Genomic DNA, 18,896 nt, shown 5'->3' on the forward strand with positions numbered 1-18,896 from the left:
AGCATAACTTGGCTCATAGTATCCCCCCCCCCCCTAAATAAAAGGTGCCATGACATGCCCTTAGGTCTATGGGATATGTGTTTACCATATCCATGCTATCCGCCTTCATCCTTATCATTAAATCAAGAATTGCAATAAAATGAACCAGCTGTTAGATCAAGTATGACCAGCATAGTTAAAGAAAAAGGACTATCCACCTAAAAACACTGATCCTCAAAAAAAGGGAGAAAAGAGCTGGCTAAGTTGAAACTTGAATAGTAAAGTCCTACTTTAAAATGAAGTGCCAAGTCCAAGTCACTTAGTCTATTTGAAAGCCTTGAGTTATTCTTCTTCCTCAGAATTTTGCTACAAACTGGATGTCATAGTTGTTTCTTTCTTTCCTATCATCTCACCTAAGTCTTAGTACATATGTATTCTATGTATCTTTGTACTGCTTTTACTCTACTAAACTTGACTAGGACTTGAAAGTCCATTCTTATACTGAGTACCTAAATCTATTTAAACCTTGTTCTGCTTGTGCTGTGCTTGCTGGTTTAAAACTGCAAGATTTTTATACTTCTGCATCCTGTTTCTGAAAACCTAGACTTAGTTAAATCCTGTTTTTACTTATGCTGAAGTTGTTTGTCTAAGTCATGAGCTCCTACACCTTGTGCATTCTGTTTTTGGTTGTCATGACAAAATACTTCCCATGGCCTCTCTCTTATTCTGTCTTTGGTGCACTGTGTGAACATGTTCTTCCTATTTTGACATTGCTTTAGGATAAAGGAAACAGCTAGGATGTTTAATTAGATCTTCCCGCATTCCGCTATGTAACCGCTAGGGGCCCGAATTTGTGCCAAGCTTTGTGTGAACAGATTACTGCTTGACATCAGTTTGACTAGTTTCAACCCAAGATAGTCTTCTTGTGGGAAAGATGATCATTACACTCGCTAATCGGGGAGTAGATGTTTAGGTAATCGTGAATCATAGGTTCAAAGACATAGTCAAGGCTAGATATACATAAAAGTATACTAAGTTCTTAAGAAAATAAGAAGGTATACACATGGCATATACTTGATATACACATTATGTGTGCATATCATAGGCATATTGAGTGTATATGAGTAAAGGATGTACTTACATATATGTATATACATTAAATGAGCAAAAAGGGGATAGGAATCCCATTAAGCCTTAATTTTTAACTTAGCTTCATTTTAGAAGATAGATGGGCCTAGCCCAATTCAGATTCAAGTAAGAGTGGACCAGATTTCATTAAGTCCAAAAGTAAAAGAAAAAGGGTGACTTGGGTATCTTTCTTTTGTATCCAATCCTGGGTTGTCAAAGCCGAATAATTTGAAACTGTATATACATGTGAATATCTGTTGTCCTATATGTGAGTTATATATATGTTGTCACGACCCAATTCGCGAGTCGTGGTGGCACCTACACTATCCCTCCGAGTAGGAAAACCACATAGCCAATAACAAGTTAAATAAGTGAAAAATTAAATAAGAAGAAGTTATCAAGTCTTAAATACTTATCATAACTAGAAATGTCACGACATCCCCAAAATCTGGTCAAAGGGTACAAGAGCGCTAAACATAGTCTGGAATAGAAGTCTGAAAATACCCGAAGGCTACATACTGTCTGTCGAATAAAAAAAATAGAATTAAATAAGAGGGTCCTTCAGGGGCCACGGATGACCAAGTAGCTCACCTTGAATGACCGAAAGATGTCACCCTCGCGTATCAATCACGAGGCGTAGAACTAGAGCCTGGATCGTACTCTGCACTCAACAAAAAGTGCAGCAAGAGTAGTATTAGTACAACACTAGTACCGGTAAGCATCATAGGCCGACAATGATTAGATAACGCATGAAGAAGTGGAAACTAACAAGTAGCACATAAAACAAACAGGTATGGTCACGTATCATATACAAGTAAAGTGTAAAGGAATCATGAAATCAACCAAGATAGATATAGCTCACCAAATGATCAGTCAAATATATGAGTGGATGAATGCAATGCAATGCAACAGTCTCCTCTCTCACTCCACTCTCGTACACACATGCTAAGGGCAGTACCCAAAGCCATGATCCATGGGGGACCCGCGAAGTCCATGTACCACTCATACTCTTCGGTAGAAACCTCAGAGGCTATCAATCACTCTCAATCTCCGGCATAGACCTCGGAGTCTCTCTGTCACTCTCAATCTCCGACAAAGACCCCGGAGTCTCTCTGTCACTTTCAATCTCCGGCAAAGACCTCGGAGTCTCTTAACCACTCACCTCACCATCATCACAAGAATAATATGGAAAGCATGTCATGCATGATATCAGTCTCAACAATATCACCAATATACAATCAACAAGTACAAGTCATATTACTGTCCACTGCTCAATTATCAATATTACAATGCCTTTTCACCTGATGAGTGAGCTAGTATGTGACGGAGATACAAACAGGTGATAATCACAGAAAATAACATATATGCGACAAGCCCACATAACAGCTGACAGAACCAACTTAATTAGAATTCACCTCCACTCCATGCTCAAAGGCCTAACATGCTATCCCCGTCAATTTCTACAACTACATACGATTCTCTAATCAGAGTCTAACTAAAGTAGACCGTAACCTACCTCGAAGGCCGAGCGGGTGGCGCGAACGATCAAACCGACACCTTCCCTTTGCAGAGAGCCTCTGAACGATCAAAGTCTATCAAATATGTGATTTACATTAGAATACGAATCTAAGGACACCCATATTGCCATAATTATATTCGAAACCCAAAAATGACCTTAAAAAGTGACCATGGGCCCATAAGGGCAAAACTAGAATTTTATTAGAAAATCATATCACCCATAACCTAAGGGTCATATATCCAGAAAATTAGTCATTTTCATCCATAAATGGACTCTCAAATCATTAATTCTCATCTCTTAAGACTAGGGCTCAAAACCTTCAATTATCCCAAAATCTTAATTGCCATGAATTTGGAGGCGTACATATAATTTAGTACATCTAATATTCGAATTCATATACCCAATATATCAAAACTATAGTCAAAACATCTAAGTCATAAGAGAAATTTTGAAACATTAAGAAATTGACGAACCAGTTACTTGGAATAAGCATTACATATGAATTCATTAGAATTAGAAAACCTGTAGCTTAGAAACATATCCTCATTATTGCCCACAATTATTCATAATCATTACCAATCAAAATGGTAAATGAGAATACTTATTTTATGTCATTAATGGAAATATGGAAGTGGCCCTACAGCACATGGCGTGATTAGATAATGGAAAATTTTACCAAGGCTTAATACTATATTAATCATTATATGTAAAGATAAAGGACAAGAAAAGGGAGTTACCCAATTTGCTAAGAAAAGCTATGAACAAATGCTAGAATTCTCCATATTCACAACAAGTAAATTGAACCCACAATGTCTAGAACCAGAATTTTATTCCCTCCTCAATCATCTTTTAATTAACCCCCTTATCATTATTTAATAATTGTTACCCATTAGTGAATAATCATTACGCATATGACTAAATCAATTAAACTACAACAAGAACCAGATATAAACGAAACCTACCTGCACTAACTTTCGGCCACGAAGTTCCCTGTCAATATTGCCCACAGTTTGTAGTGTCAACGTAAATGTTAAAACCTCATACCAAACTCTCTGCAATGGAGGTTAAACTAGTACCTGATGTCTTATGATAACTCCCTAACTTTTTATGTGCCACATGAAACGTAACTGTCCTACACTTGTTTCTCTTTTTTCAGATCACGTACTAATTTGACGACTAGATATAACCCCTAAGGCCCTTGCACGTAAGAAATGTAAGGTGGGCTTGGCCCAATAGCTTATTACAATATTGATCCACTTCACTTATTCACTTGGCCACTTGAGTACTTTAAAATTTACACACTCCGTCAAATACTCTATTTATTAAATTATACCTTATATGTGTGCAAAAAATATTCCCACTCATAAAATAAATATATTTCAAAAAGTATCCGCCAATTAAATTACCGTGCCGCCAATTCCCGCAAGTCAAGAATACCATTCAAAGCTACGGAAAGGGTATTTTAACGAAAAGGATTCCAAAAGTGTTAAACAACTAAACGGGTCGTTACATATGTATATATACATGTGTGTGATAAGTTCAGCGAATTAATTCTAATCGGGGTTTTCTTGTTTTTCTCCCTCCTCCACTGCCTGGGCGCTTGGGCCGAGTCAAGCCAAGCCCAACAGGCAATTCTTTCACATTAAAGAGTCCGTTTGAAGAGAGGAAGCTAATATATATACATTAAATATGCAGAAGGCCCAACCATGGGTGAAAATGGCCAACTAGGGGCTTGGCACGCCCCTAGCCTTCCCTCTTCAGTTATTATTTATCTATGCATTTTTCTCAAAGATGTTGTGCTTGTGTTCGTAACGTTTGTAAAACTCACATATATTATTGGAATTTTTATGGTTTGAACTAGTCATCTCAGGGCAACAGTACTTATGTAGTTTAGTTGACTTTAGGTCCCCAAACGATTTTCAAAAATCGAATTTAACATAACAATTTTCTCAAAATTAAATGGATAACTAATAAAACCAATCTGGAAGGACAAAAAAAAAGAATTTCAAAAATCATAAACCCCATGACATTTTCTCCAAGGAAACGGATCAGTTTTAAAGGACCAAGAAGCACATTTTGTTATTGAACCTAGTTCTGGATCAAGTCTTAATTCAAATTAAATGATTTTGGGCCGAGCCCAGTATGAAAAAAATAGAGATTTCTGGCTGAGGCCCATTTGGAAGCAAATACATTTTGGACCATACTTTAATCGATTTTCAGAATAGGAAACAATTACAAATAAATTTGGGCCAAGCCCAAAAGGGAAAATGCCCCTTTCAAAGAAAAGTCGTAAATTTTGGCTTTTAAGCCCAACTCCAAAATCAATTTCATGTGTATGCATGTATTCACAATAAACAAGAGCAAACTATTTCATAAGCTAAAACGTATGCAAATAAAGATTGAAATGCATTCGTAAATATAAAGGTTTTAGATAGGACGTTCTAACGTACTACATAGATCGACCCAAGGATAAGTGTTGGATTACGCGCATGAATAGAAAAAGTATATATACTTATTTATATATTTTATAAAACCAAAAACATTTGGTGTTTTTTTTTTTTATCAAATATACTATCCCTATGCATAAACGGAGACTATTCGTATCCGGATATTATAAATCCGAACCTAAATACCCCATAAGTAAGGGGAATATATTCAATTCTTTTTTCCAAAAATCAAATGATATGCAATAAATGAAATTTTTTGATAAATGCGGAATAAACACAAAAAAATAAACAGTTCATGCAAATAATCATACACTGAAATTCGAAGGTCAACTGTATAGTATGGATTCTTAATACTAGGGTGCCTAACACCTTCCCTAGGGGATCACCAGAACTCTTATCTAGAACTTTGGATTACGAAGGTTTTTTCACTGTATTTAAATAAACCCTTCACCTTTGGTTTTTCAAATTTCCTAAAAATTAGGTGGCGACTCTTTTTAAAAACAAGTCCAAAAAAGCACCAACAAGTTCGAAGTAGCTTTCCGAGTGCTAACCCCACCCGCTAAATGCGAACCATAACAACCCTTATCTTGAAACGTGGAGTAATTCCTTCCTTGGAGTGCTATCTCCCAATCTTTATTTAGTCATGCATATGACTGACTGGTTATGTCTATCGTCAAATTGTCCTTACACCTTATCCCTTTGAGGTGGTTTCTAATTCCTTTTTGTTATTATCTTTCCATCTTCTAACAAGGCATACTTCTGATCCCATACTTGTCGTCTCATCTTCCCCTTAAGTTGTTAACTCCTACTCTATATTTAACATCCTATTTAGCTCTCTTTTTCCTGCAAGTACTTACTCCCAATAATTTATGTGGCTAATCTTAGCCGTAATTGTTTGTCGTTTAAGTCTATCTGGTCAGTTTCATATACATGTAAAGGGTCACATATTCTCAAAAACCTGCCTTGATTTTTAATATTCCTCCTTTTATTCGTTACATAAACGCTCGTTCTTTAGGCAGGTCTCTTTTAGACTACAAGTTCGTATCATCAATGAAGGACGTATCTTGTATCAATTTGCGACTTCAAACTCACCCAATGCCCATCATACAAATAATTTTTCAAAACATCATTCACTTCCTTCATTAGCTATTCAGCCTTGTATCACTAACTCAATAATCCTGTGGTGATAAAGCTTCTTGAGGAAAATTTTTCGTACCTTGGTCCTACCTTTGTCTTATACATTCCTGCGAATCAACTTATGTTTTATATATCCTTATACTCGTACCTCTATATAAAATCCTTGCCAATATACTCTATATGATAAGAAGGCCCTCGTCAATATCTAGCTCTTCTCAAGAACGTACATCGTTCTTTTACCTCTTCTAACCAATCATATTTTAACATTCGAAATAATAACTATCCTTGGCAAATCTTGCATTCCTTCTCGTATCACCTTTAGACATTATCCATCATCATTCGTATAACCTATACTCTTCTCCTTTATCGTAATTCCTGTTTTACCTCTTTCTGCTCGTAAATCATTCGCATATTTACACTCAAGTGTCATATTTAAATATATACGTATCCTTTCCACATCTTATCTTGAGGAGAAAATACTACTCCCATTCAATTGTATCGATGTCTCATTAATAAAACACTTCTAAGCTTGCTAACCACTCATAATATAACCACGGTCGTTTACTATCACCCAACTGAAAATCCCATCAAACTTCACTTCTTTTTAAGTCCCATCAGTAATATTGTAAAAGTTATCTTAACAGAATTGCATATAATATATCGATACCACCCTCAAGGGTGTATAAACATTAATACAACATTAATTGTACCTGGCGTCATCACCCATCCCCTTATACTGTACTATCTCCTATTACTTACAAGTCATTCATATCTTATGAATTCCTCTTGACACCCATCATTCGTAATTCTGTGGATATAATTTCTCCATCGAACCATGTCTTATATATATACTTTTCCTATCTAATCATACCATTGTCATATTACTAGTCACACTCTTAACCTGTCGTCTAACCACAGATTCCACTCAAGGTTCCTCTTTAATATTACTCTTTTTCCTTTCCTTAATATAACCATTGGGGTTTTACGACTTACCGTCGTTGCATAATATAAAACATTTCAAAATCATACTTGCTTAATTTTTAACACTTTATCAAGGCGACAAATATATCTTTCATCATTAGTTGCTCTGGTCCCAACACTCCGACGGGCATGATCCTCTTCATGGCCGTACTTTAGAACCCTGATCTGGTATGAATCGCTCTAACATGGGCTGGGAAAATTCTTCTTCCTGTTGTCTCTCTATCGGTTGTTCACTGCCACCCGGAACTTCTACAAATGTACCAACTATACTAACCTATCTCATCTGGCCGCCACCTTTATTTGAACCTTGCTCCGAAGATGTCATCAAGTCTTGGTTAATAGGGTCTTCAGGCTGCAAACTCCTCGGTTTCTCAGAAGGCCCTTCATTCTCCGCTGGTCTACCATAATACGAAGCTTGGGAATCAACTCCCAGCATTGGCCTTTCCCTTCCTTGCCCAGCTATATCCAAAGGTGCAACTGGCAACATCAGAGCTTTTCCTGGCTCCTCTACACTTATCAAAGTCGATGATACTTGTAGCGCAGATTCATCCTGAATCACCGACGGGTCTGTTTCCATAGAAAACATGATCTCAGATGGGTCCGTCTCCATGGAGGGTACATCCTCACTTGGGTCCTCCTCAAAAGAGTAACTCACTCTTCCTCTTATCGTCATTGTAATCCTCGAATCATCCGTAGTCCTTTTCTAAAGAAGTCATCATTAAACTGTAAAACAACAAAGGTCAGGGTTGAAGATTTCACACCCTATGACTCTACTCTATAGCACGATCTAGAATACGAAAGATGGATAACCATCTTAAATGCCCTGTAGCCTCATGTTTATAAGTGTGGCGCACAACACACGCATAAATAAAACTCTACTAGACACGGCTTGTAGACAACCCTAGGACGGAATTGCTCTGATACTACTTTTGTCATGACCCAAACTGGAGGGCTACGACGGGCACCTAGTCTTACTTACCGAGTACTACTGGACATGCATCCATAACGTATTCATAAGCATAGGTGGGCCATTAGGGCCGCCATGAGGTAGCCCGCTAACTCATATAAGCAATAGACTGGAATAAAGCAGGTCTAAAATGACATAGCTACATAGCAAGCTGGATATACTGCACGAGCCAACAAGGCTGTCACACACTTCTATGCAATAGTACATAAGCCGACAAGGCCATACAACATCTGATTGTCCATAACTGTCTACAAGCCTCTACTGGAGTACATGACATAACGTGGTCGGGACAGGGCCCCGCCATACCCATACGTATGCACACATAACCATGCTGACTCACATGGCAACTCCGAAACAAGTGGAGTGCAACAACACTGTCTGCTAAGCTGATATCCTACTGGAAGGGCTGTCAAACTGTATATCCTGCGGGCATGAAACGCAGGGCCCCTAGGAAAGGGACGTCGGTACGGACAAAGTGCGAGTATGTAAGGCATGACGTAAACATAGTAATGGCATAAAAGTAACATAAGATAAGAGAGAGTCAACCTGTACATCTGAATGCCTCTGAGGACGTATGACACGCATGCTTTCTTTTAAAAACATATACATATACATATACATATACATATATATATATGTGTGTGTGTGTGTATAAGCCACAGAGTGAGGCTGCATCATTATTAAGCCATTCTTTGGGGCTATCATCATCATACCGTACCCAACTGCAGTGGTTTTTAATTCCTTGAGTAAGTAGTTTTCCACGGTAATTTCTTGTGTTATCTACTTACTGCACTGTATCAAGGAACTGGTAAACAACCAGGTCCCTTAGATATTGTTTGGTGGACGCATAGCATTATAACACAGTTTGTTCTAGTTATTAGACTAAAGAGCATGCCTTAATAGCCAAGTTTTGCAAGAAACTCTTCCCGTTATGTTGGCAGATAGAGAGGTTGTTTTTGATAGACCCTTGACTCAAGTAAAGCAGAAACACAACAATTATGAAAACATAAACAAATTTATTTATCTAAAGGAAATGACAAAGTTACCTCTGAACATCACGGTTACCTTGTCCACTAGCATAGTTATTCCTCAGCAGCCTGCCAGATGGACAAAGGCATATCACACCATTAGTGAATAGTAGTGGCGGACAGATTTTGAGTTCGGGGGTGCTCTATAACTATTTATATCGGCTTTATATTTTTTATACGGATACACTTGGTGGGGGTCTTGGAGCACCCAGTAGGGCCCACGCCCACCACTTTCTGTGGAGCCCACATTACCAGCAGCCTGGTCCTTGACCTCATCAGTAGGAATAATGACAACAAGGAAATCGAAAATGTCAACTCGCGTCGAGGTCGCTCTTCTGAAGGGTCCGGCGCTTGTCTCCCTCGGCATGAATCCAGGAGCGAATGGTGAGTTCAAGAATGAAGGACTCACATGCCTTTGCAAACAAGATCGGTGCTTCAGCGGAAATCATGTGGACATCCCCGTCAGATTTCATGATCTTCTTGATGCCGGCAAGGGGAAGTTGATGGTTCTTAAAATCCTTCACATTCTCAATTTCTTGGCGCTGGTAGTTCCAGAACATCTCTAGCTGCTGCTCCTGTTTCTCAAGGAGGTGGTGGTAGGGTTGTCGTAGGTACCACCGGACTGCTGAGTGTTGTTATCCATAGCGTTTTGGACGAGGTAGTTTCACAGGGGACTTTTTCTATTTTAACACAGGCACAGAAATGGAAGAAGACCTATGAAGCTATGCTCTATATATACAAAGAGAAAAGAAAAAGGCATAATATATCAGAAAGCAATATGCAGACAGAATAAGAACGTGATTTTGATCAATCTTCTTTTGTTGCCTTAGCACAATGATATTTGACCAATTAAGGAGAACAAAAATCAACATCACGTCAAGCCCTTAACCTTTATCCCCATTGAAGTAACTAGGCAGACATTGTAGAATAGATTAAAATGTGGCAAAAAGGATCAGTTTAGCAGTAAACATAACATGGTATTTACCAGAATTTCTTGCAAATGGAAGCATGCCACACATTTCACCCATAAGATCAGGACCGATGGATTCCATCACATGAGAAGATGCCATCAAATGAGGTGACGGCATCACAGGCATCACATTAGAGATTTTTGCTCCCGTATGATTAGGAGCATAAGTTGAATTTTCAGGATTGATATTAGGCACAATGTTTTCCACTGTTTGCGCAACCTGAGAATTTAGAAATCAAGAATTTAGTTCGCAATTATTTCATATCAGTTAAACATGAACATGACACAGAAAAGTTCTATTGATAACACCTTATCGAAGGATTTGGCAGCGAGTAGAGCAACCTCAAGGAAGCTAGAGCTGAGTATTTCATAAAATATATTCCACAACTCTAAGAGAAATCGTTCCGGAGCATTAATAGCTGAGCAAATCACAAAATAAAATATCATTACTCCAAACCTTAGCAGCACACTAACGCTTCACACCTCCATTATACATACAATAACAACTACTACGCCTTAGTCCCAAACAAGTTGAGGTCATGCTATATGAATCTTCACTGACCATGTTACTCAGTGTAAATTCATTTCAGGCCAATAATATAAAAAATAAAAACATTAAAAATGATACTGAAGGGCAGGGCAGTTAATACAGTACTTTCTTTTTTTGGTAATAGTTAATACAATACATTCATATATATGTGAAAGTTTCTTTTTAAGAACATCCGACATCAGATAACTAAATCCACCACATGATTCAAAGAGAATGACCTCAACTTATTAGCAAAATTTTCAAGAACAACATGCTCACAATCTATCGTACCAGTCATATGTAAGAATTCCAAACTAAACATAATAATTTTCAACTCTTTCAAGATAAAGAAGAATCATTACTAAAGCACATATCATAATTCATTAGAATATCAGTTTTAAGCATCTGATTAAAATAATAGAATTCATTAAAAGGAGAAACTTACCAACAGGATCTGGATTAGTAATAATTTCTCTGCCAAATACCTCACCCATCTGATTGAGACCTCTCTTAGCCATGTAATCAAGAATGACCAGTTCAAGTCTTAAAAACTAAAAGAAAAGCATGACTAAAAACAGTCAAACAAAGGGAAAAGAGCATATACGCGCAAAATCAAAAGAAAGCAGACACGGACAAATTATCAAGAGTATCAATCAATAAAAATGTAAGTATAAAATAACTGAGGCATAGTAGTTTTTACTGTAAAATAACCGGCGAACACATAAAAACTTACGAGTGTCGAGCCTCCGAACTGGCCTTGATCACAAAAAACAAAGTTTTTCTTAACCGAAGTTTTGAACAAGAACGGGGAAAGTACCACGCAAAAGTGTAGGAAAAAAAGAGCAAAAAAGTCGTTAAATATAGATGAGAAAATGAAATTGTGGTCCCGAGTATACATAATCAGAGAAAAAGAACGTTGAGATTCTTTATTATTTGATTATCTTACCTTTTTTAAAGTAATCTTTTTTTCTTGAAAACTACCATAAAAAAAACAAAGAGAAATAAAGAGTTGTTAATGCAGATCAGAAGCAACGTTATAAAGAATCAATTCTAAGAAGGAAGTAGAGTAAGAAGAAGATGAATTAATTGTTGTCCAAGTCTGAGTTTTTAGGTAACAAACAGACAGCAATTTTCATTGCAATACTTAAACCTTAAGCTTTGAACCAACAAACGTGACGATAAAAGTTATTGGACCTTCTTAAATTTGAGGTAATCTAATAAACTTTTTCACAATTGGAGAAACACTCATCAATTTTGTGCAAATACCATTTCGGTTTCTAAGAAAAATTTGCACTGAATTCCAAACAAGATGGTTAAATCTCACAATTCCGGCAACAAGAAACAACCCCCAACCCCCCCCCCCCCCCCCTTTTTTTTTATTTTGTGTGTGTGTGTGTTTGATTTAACATATTCAAATTGATAGTATAAAAAGTGTTACATTGTCAGTGTAGTTTAACCTAGTTTTACCATATTATCTACAATCTTTTTATGCTACGCTATCAAGCTTATTGTAGGCTTTTTGTTACGTGTTATGAAGTGCCCTGATAGTGTAAAAGTAATATTTTTACTACAGTGTAAAAGATAAAAATTAGGAGTTATCAATCAATTTTGAGAAGTATAAGGGTATTGCATAATTTTGAAATACTTAGAGATTATGTGACTACTGATACCAGAGATTAAAAGGTTGATTTAACTGTTGCTTCCTAACTTACAATTTTCGAAGGTCAAACACTTTCTCTGTTTTGTCGACTAATTAATTTCAAAAAGTAGTTACCAAGAAGTGGTTGTCAAGTAATTTATATAAATAGAACTCATGGCATTGAGATTATGGAAATGCAGGAATTCATGAAGGAAAGGAAAAAAAAAGAGAGAACAATCACAGCAGCTGATACCTCCTAACAAGAAATTCATCCAAACACAATGGGATACTCATAATTTGGAGCAGGTATGCATTCTCAACAATTCAGTACATCAAAGAGAAGGGAAAAGAGAAAAGCTAGACTGATAACAGAGCAAATTTGCACATGTACATGCCTTAACTGTTCATGAAGATTTCATAACAACGTCTATAACTTAATCAAAGTGATAAGAGTTAAGATGAACAAGAAAAAATGGAATGCACTTCCAAGTTTTCAGACATAGTTCAAGTTGTCATGTTGTACACACTAAGAGGAATACATGAATGCAGTGGCCCTTAATCATCCACAGAGACATAAAACATAGCAAGGAGACATGAAAGAGTTGGCTCAACCTTTATTAGTCTATTTCAAGCTGTCTCCTATCCTGACAGTCCTCACATATTCAAAGAGAAGCCTGTTAACACATTATGCAGCCTTATGTCATTTGCAGTATCCAAACCAAAATCAAAACATCCTAAATATCTGACTCATTAGACTGTTTCTAGGCCTTTAAGATTTAAAATTCCACAGATTCTCAATTTAGCATATAACATGACCAAGGAAGTTCCCATAGCCTTGTGATTCAACAAGAGGAACCCCAGCAGCCAGAAACACCAAGATAAGGCTGAGTATGGTGTACTCAAATCCTCTTCTTGGGCTCAGGTCCCTAGGACATCACTCAGTGTCTCTTCACAAAATAAGTGACACAACCTTTCCCACAAACAGAAAATAGACCAAGCATACTCATCTTTACTTCTTAACTTCATCATTTTCATGTTCAAGTCACTGTTTAAAACTAAAAGACCAGAAGTACACGTAAAATTGACTCTAGTTTTTATCAAAGGACTCATTACTTAGCACAGCGATTCACAAGCATATGCACATACGACCACTGTTAGCACACCATAGGAACAGGGATAGGAATCATGCTTCTCATGTCAAACAGTTACACTTAATTTTATTTCAGTCATACATACATCAAGCCATATTTCAGTCTATACCTCATGATATAGAAAAGAGTCCAGCACTATTTGAACTTAGCCAAAGCCACTAGGCAAATTAAGGAAATTCAGAACAAACCATAGGAGCATCAAATGGCCAGAGTCCCCAACCAAATTTTGCAGATATCCATTTCATCATAACAGTCAGTCCCAACACTAATGAACAAACAAACAACATTTGGGGTTTCCAGAGTTGCAAACAGTTCCTAGGAGATTCAAACAGCTCATATACACACCACATGAAGCATGATTGAAAATAAACATCCACATCTCTTTTTTTCATTTCCAAAATCCACATGACTAACAGGCTAGGGAACCCATAAAAGAAGGACAGACAAAAACCTCATAACTTCTTACAAATGGTCACACAGACCTTCACATTTGAAACATGTTAATTGAAAAATCCAAAGTTAACATGTTCATTATCTCAACCTATTCCCATCACTTGCATAAAATGTTTCACCAAAAACATGATCATACTAGACATACCTGAGTGACAAACCCCTACACATTCTATCTGTTGTTCTATGTAAAAGAAATTGGAACCTTCATTTCATCTAAGTGAATTAAAAACCCCTTCTAAGCAATCTTAAACTTAAAAACAGCATCCTCAGTTCACCCAGTTCCTCTAAAGGTACCTCCAGAAGTCATACACCATTATCTAGGTTGAAATCATGATTCTTTTTACATCAAAATTAGATCTTTCCTACCCTACTATAGAGGTTAGCAAGCTAACACATCTTATCCTAGATTTTAGTTATCCCACTGTTTTTAGTTATTATCTGTATAGTAAGTTTTACCTAAAAATGATTTATCAGTTAAGCAAACTCCTAGAAACAAGGTTTGTTATCCTTTTATGATTAAAACTGGATAAGCACGTAATTAAACCACATTCCCTAAACCATCAAATGAATAGATAGGAATTCTAATCATGCTAAAGGAAAGTATTTAATCCTATTATTGCTAAACACCATTAACCAAACTAAGCAAATTATACTAGACAGGAAACAAACAATTCATTTCAATCTAATCTAACACATGCTTGCTAAATTAAGCTAATCTAACTAGGAACTTAACTAATAGACACATAAACACAAACACATATAAAAATACAAGAAAAACAGGAAATTACTAAAGATAAAAGAAGAAAATCGAATTACCTTTCTCTTGGCAGCCTTTGATCGAGAATGGATTTGGAGACCTTGATCTTCCTCCACACTCGTACTCAACCCCAAAACAAAAGAAAAACTTTAAAACTAAATCCCAAAATTAGAGCAATAGACAAAGTGTCCAATTCTAGTCGGTCACTTTGTCAAACTCTAAAATCTCAGGTTCTTTGCTTGTGAAAGCTTGTGTGTGTGAAAAATAGTAGGAAATAGGGTTCTTTATATAGAACCCCAAAACTCCTAAATTGTGTTTTTCGACCGATGTGGGACAAATAAGAAATCGTGAAGAAGATGAGAAAATCATTAAGGAACAATGATTTAGAATCAGGTAATCAAGTAATCACCAAATTGAAATGGAAACAGAAAAAGCAGCTAACTGTCAAATTATGGAGCCTTCATATGTCAAATAGAGATACCTCTTTATCAACATCGAAAAAAAAAGGAAGGAAATAGAGATACCAACCTTAGAATGAGTTCGTAATCACCTCTACTGACATCCCACAGTCTAATATCACCATTGCTAGCACAAGAACTGAGGAGACCCGCCGTTGATGGATAAAAATCAATCGACATAATATGCTCATCATGCCCGACAAGGTTTAGGAAAGGGTTCCTTGGCTGAATTATGACAAAATGGTGAGATATGTACAGTATCATGGTTGTAATAGACACAAATCAAAAAGAAGCAATTCAAGAGATTAGACAGTTATCATTATGGCAATAGAGGTAGTACCTTGGCTGCATTCCATATCTTCACAGTTCTGTCAAAGGAAGATGTTGCAAACACCATTGAATTTGGTCTAAAATGGACGTCTGTAACGTGCTGAGCACGAGACAGGAGAAGTTCGTTAACAGGAGAAGTTGAGATAAGCGCTCAACTAGAATCCTGTTGAAGATTACTAAGACAAACCTTCCTGTCGTGTCCAGCAGTAGCCAACAACTCTCCTTGTGAATTAAAGTGGCAACATAGGAGCTTGCTCTCTGTGTGAAGGTCACGGATCTCTTTAAAAGAGATGCCTGCAAAGCAATATGAAGTCAATAATCTTTTGTGCCAATAACTAGCAATTTATCCATCAGGGTAAGAGCTTGACAAAGTCAGAAACCAAGATGTGACACCACATTTTGTCTTCTGTACTTTTGTTTCCAGAAACAGTTATACTGAACAAATGTAAGATCTTGCAAATTTTTACAAGAGAAACTTACAGATCTATTTGCCACATCACTACTTGCTTTTGGCCAAAAAAGTTCATGACAAAGCATATATCAAAGGTCAATTATGTGCAATGAAGCTTTCAGTATAGTCCCTAAAGGCTAAAACACTAGACGATTGAGTCTAATGCTAATAAAACTGGCACGATTGGGTTCTCTTGGAGTAAATTTATTTCCTCAACATAACAGCATTAGATGCACAACCTAGCTGGGTGAGTATAGAACCTAACAAAAGGTATGTACTCCTTATGGAGGATTAACTATTTCTGTCAACGGTCAATTGTTTGACATGCCACCTTTTAAATATTAATTTTCTCAGGAACCATTAAGCTTGTCGTCACCTACCTATCTGTTCAGCTCTTTTCTTCAATGCATCGATTAAAAAATTTGCACTAACCAGACCAGCATCTCCGCGTTTAGTATTGTCCTTTGCAACAGTAACTTTCTCTTTCCCAACCTACAGCTCAGGAATATATTAAATGAGCAAGAGTAAAGTAGATGAAGACAATATAGAGAGACAAGAATAAACTAAGAAAAGGAAAGTCCAATTTCCAAAGAAATGATGATGTTTGTCAGAGACAGTGTGAAATGGAAACACCAGCACATGAAGGGCTTTAAGAAGTAGATGCAGAAAAACGATCTTACAGATGCCAGAGAACTCAATTTCCTCTTTTTGCAACTCTGCACTGCAGATTGCTTGCCACAACTTTTCATAACTCCTCCTATAGCCAGCACCTGTCCAATGCCAGAAGAAGAAAAACATAGAAAAAGTAAGGCAGGAAAAAGATCTCGATCACATCAGTATATCAGGATAGCCTATATTTTGTCCCTCAAGCCCTAGAAGCGAAATGGTTACTTGAGTATTCAAGTTACTCCTGCATCTTTTCCACTCGAGTCACCCAAGGTGATCATACGAAAGAAATCACCAGAACTTGCAGGGGCAGGAAGTTCGAGCTTATCCACTGTTTGAACTGCCACATTAGGTAAAACATCCTGTTGAGGAAAGGATGTAGTTCTCAGAAACTGTTCCTTCTGAGTTGAGGAAAGGATATACAACTTGATGGCTAAGGACAGGGGGAATTGAGGCAATTCCCTGGGTGAAAGGAATGAACTAACTAAAAGTTGACCCGAACCTAACACCATAATGGACTATACATTTTTATTGATGCAAAAGTTCAAGGTACTCAGAACAGATGGCCATCCTTGATGAGATGCTTGCTGGAGAGATCTGTTGTTCCCTGTAGGTACAATGCAAAAAGAAGATTAAAAGGAAATTTTAAATTTTAAAAAGAAAGATAAGGGAATCTACAGGTAAAATGCAAAAAGAAGATCAAAAGGAAATTTAAAATTTAGAAAAGAAAGATAAGGAGATCTAAAAGTGCATCCTTGATCACTGCAAGAAATTCTCATGCAACGAAGAGCACTCATCACACTGATTATTTTGCTGAATCTTAGTATTAAAGATTGTCTGCTTATTTCATACTTCCTTCCATGTTAGTTTGCCCAGCGTCTTTTGCTGTGACAACTTCCAACTGATAATGAATCGAACTTCAAAATGGAGCTGGAAATAGAACTAAGAAACCACAGTAATTAAAGCTTGGTCAGCAAGTCAATGGAAATTAATTGCACATACAGAGTATCATCTTCAAACCAAAAGATAGAAAAGATGTGAAGGGAAAGTGCATTGTATCAAGAACTTTATTGAATGCCTCTGTCGCATACTTGATTTGGCAGATCTTATTCCTAAGCTGCCATATGTTCATCCATTTCTTACTTCAACCTACAACATGCATCTTTACCGAAATGGGGAAGTGTGTCACACATAATCTTAGTTGTAAGGATTTTACTAAAGGTAATCAATCCTTAGTAGCCATTGGCATAATCACTAAGGGATTGGGAGTCAGTGATAGATATCACAGGTGTAGTTTGATCAAGCGGAGCTCAAACATTTGAAGAGCTTTTGGCTGAATCTTCTTGTGGGTATGTTCCCTAACCTCTAATCCATTCCTTTACATTTCCTAAGCTTGAATCCATGTTAGAAATTCTATGGAATCTAAGAGGAAAGATGGGTTTTGATGATTATTTCATAAAATGAGTTTTAGTCTTTCTAAATGAGATTTATTGGTGGATTTGACTAATATAAGTATGGAAACTGATGATTTAGTACTAATAGGCTTGAATCCTTCATTTTTGTTGATGAAATTAAAGGTTTGAAAGTTAGGATCATACCCAAATTGGGGGTTTTGACTTGAATGATGTAATTGACCTAGTCTTGAGTTAATTTTGCAATTGTATAGTGGAATTGAATTTCTAGAACTTTGGGTTATCGATTTCACTTTTGAAATACCCATTTTATACTTGTGGGCTCGTTTCCCCCTTTTTCCATAAGTTGATTTTAACTCGAAAGATAGTATAGCATTTGGGTATTGTTCTTCCTTATTTCTAACTTAGAATTCGATAATGGATAGACTTTGAGTACTTGGAGGCTCTTCGGAAAGGCAAGGCTCATATTTGATTGGTCGTGGCTCCAGCTTGGCAGCCAGGTTACGACTTGTCTTTGATTAGACTTGAGTTAGTGAAACATATGTAGAAGTAGATATGACGGGGAAAGCATGTTAAGTCTTCGGGTTAGAAGTTGGGTTGGATATTCTTAGGTTGGTACTGTTGATTGATTATGTGAGCTTGTCGCCTCGTTATATTGTGATTTGGCTGGTCGTCATATTTGCTATCTTTGAGACTTGTACTGACACTCATCTCTTTCTAGATATCTCACTTATCATCAAAAGGGGAATATAATGAAATTAGGTTGGAATTGTAATGCGTATGATATTAGATTTGATTCTTAGCTACCTCCTTGAGATATGTGTCCATGTGTGGCACGATTGGCTTGATATTGATCCTGATATTGTGAGGTGTGTCCATGTGCGGCACGGTCGG

At 36.9% G+C, this 18,896-nt stretch overlaps 1 protein-coding gene across 3 annotated transcripts; it reads right to left on the reverse strand.

Annotated features, from left to right (window-relative positions):
• Positions 1 to 9,621: 9,621 nt before the first annotated feature.
• Positions 9,622 to 17,081, reverse strand: LOC132031288 (transcriptional corepressor LEUNIG_HOMOLOG-like). Of its 3 annotated transcripts, none has more exons than XM_059421191.1 (11): positions 16,816 to 17,080; positions 16,605 to 16,694; positions 16,305 to 16,416; positions 15,661 to 15,767; positions 15,484 to 15,573; positions 15,214 to 15,368; positions 14,745 to 14,808; positions 11,131 to 11,236; positions 10,466 to 10,575; positions 10,172 to 10,376; positions 9,622 to 9,866 (listed from the first exon to the last, which is right to left on the reverse strand). In XM_059421191.1, the coding sequence occupies exons 2-11, from the start codon at positions 16,671 to 16,673 to the stop codon at positions 9,769 to 9,771; spliced, it is 1,116 nt and encodes a 371-aa protein (XP_059277174.1). In that variant the 5' UTR covers positions 16,674 to 16,694; positions 16,816 to 17,080; the 3' UTR covers positions 9,622 to 9,768. The 3 variants fall into 3 exon arrangements, with proteins under 3 accessions (XP_059277174.1, XP_059277175.1, XP_059277176.1); XM_059421193.1 differs by having other exon boundaries at positions 9,717 to 9,915; positions 16,816 to 17,066; XM_059421192.1 differs by having other exon boundaries at positions 16,605 to 17,081.
• Between the last annotated feature and the right edge of the window lie 1,815 nt (positions 17,082 to 18,896).

Source organism: Lycium ferocissimum, chromosome 9 (genome assembly GCF_029784015.1).
Source record: "Lycium ferocissimum isolate CSIRO_LF1 chromosome 9, AGI_CSIRO_Lferr_CH_V1, whole genome shotgun sequence".
In the NCBI taxonomy this organism is placed as follows: domain Eukaryota; kingdom Viridiplantae; phylum Streptophyta; class Magnoliopsida; order Solanales; family Solanaceae; genus Lycium; species Lycium ferocissimum.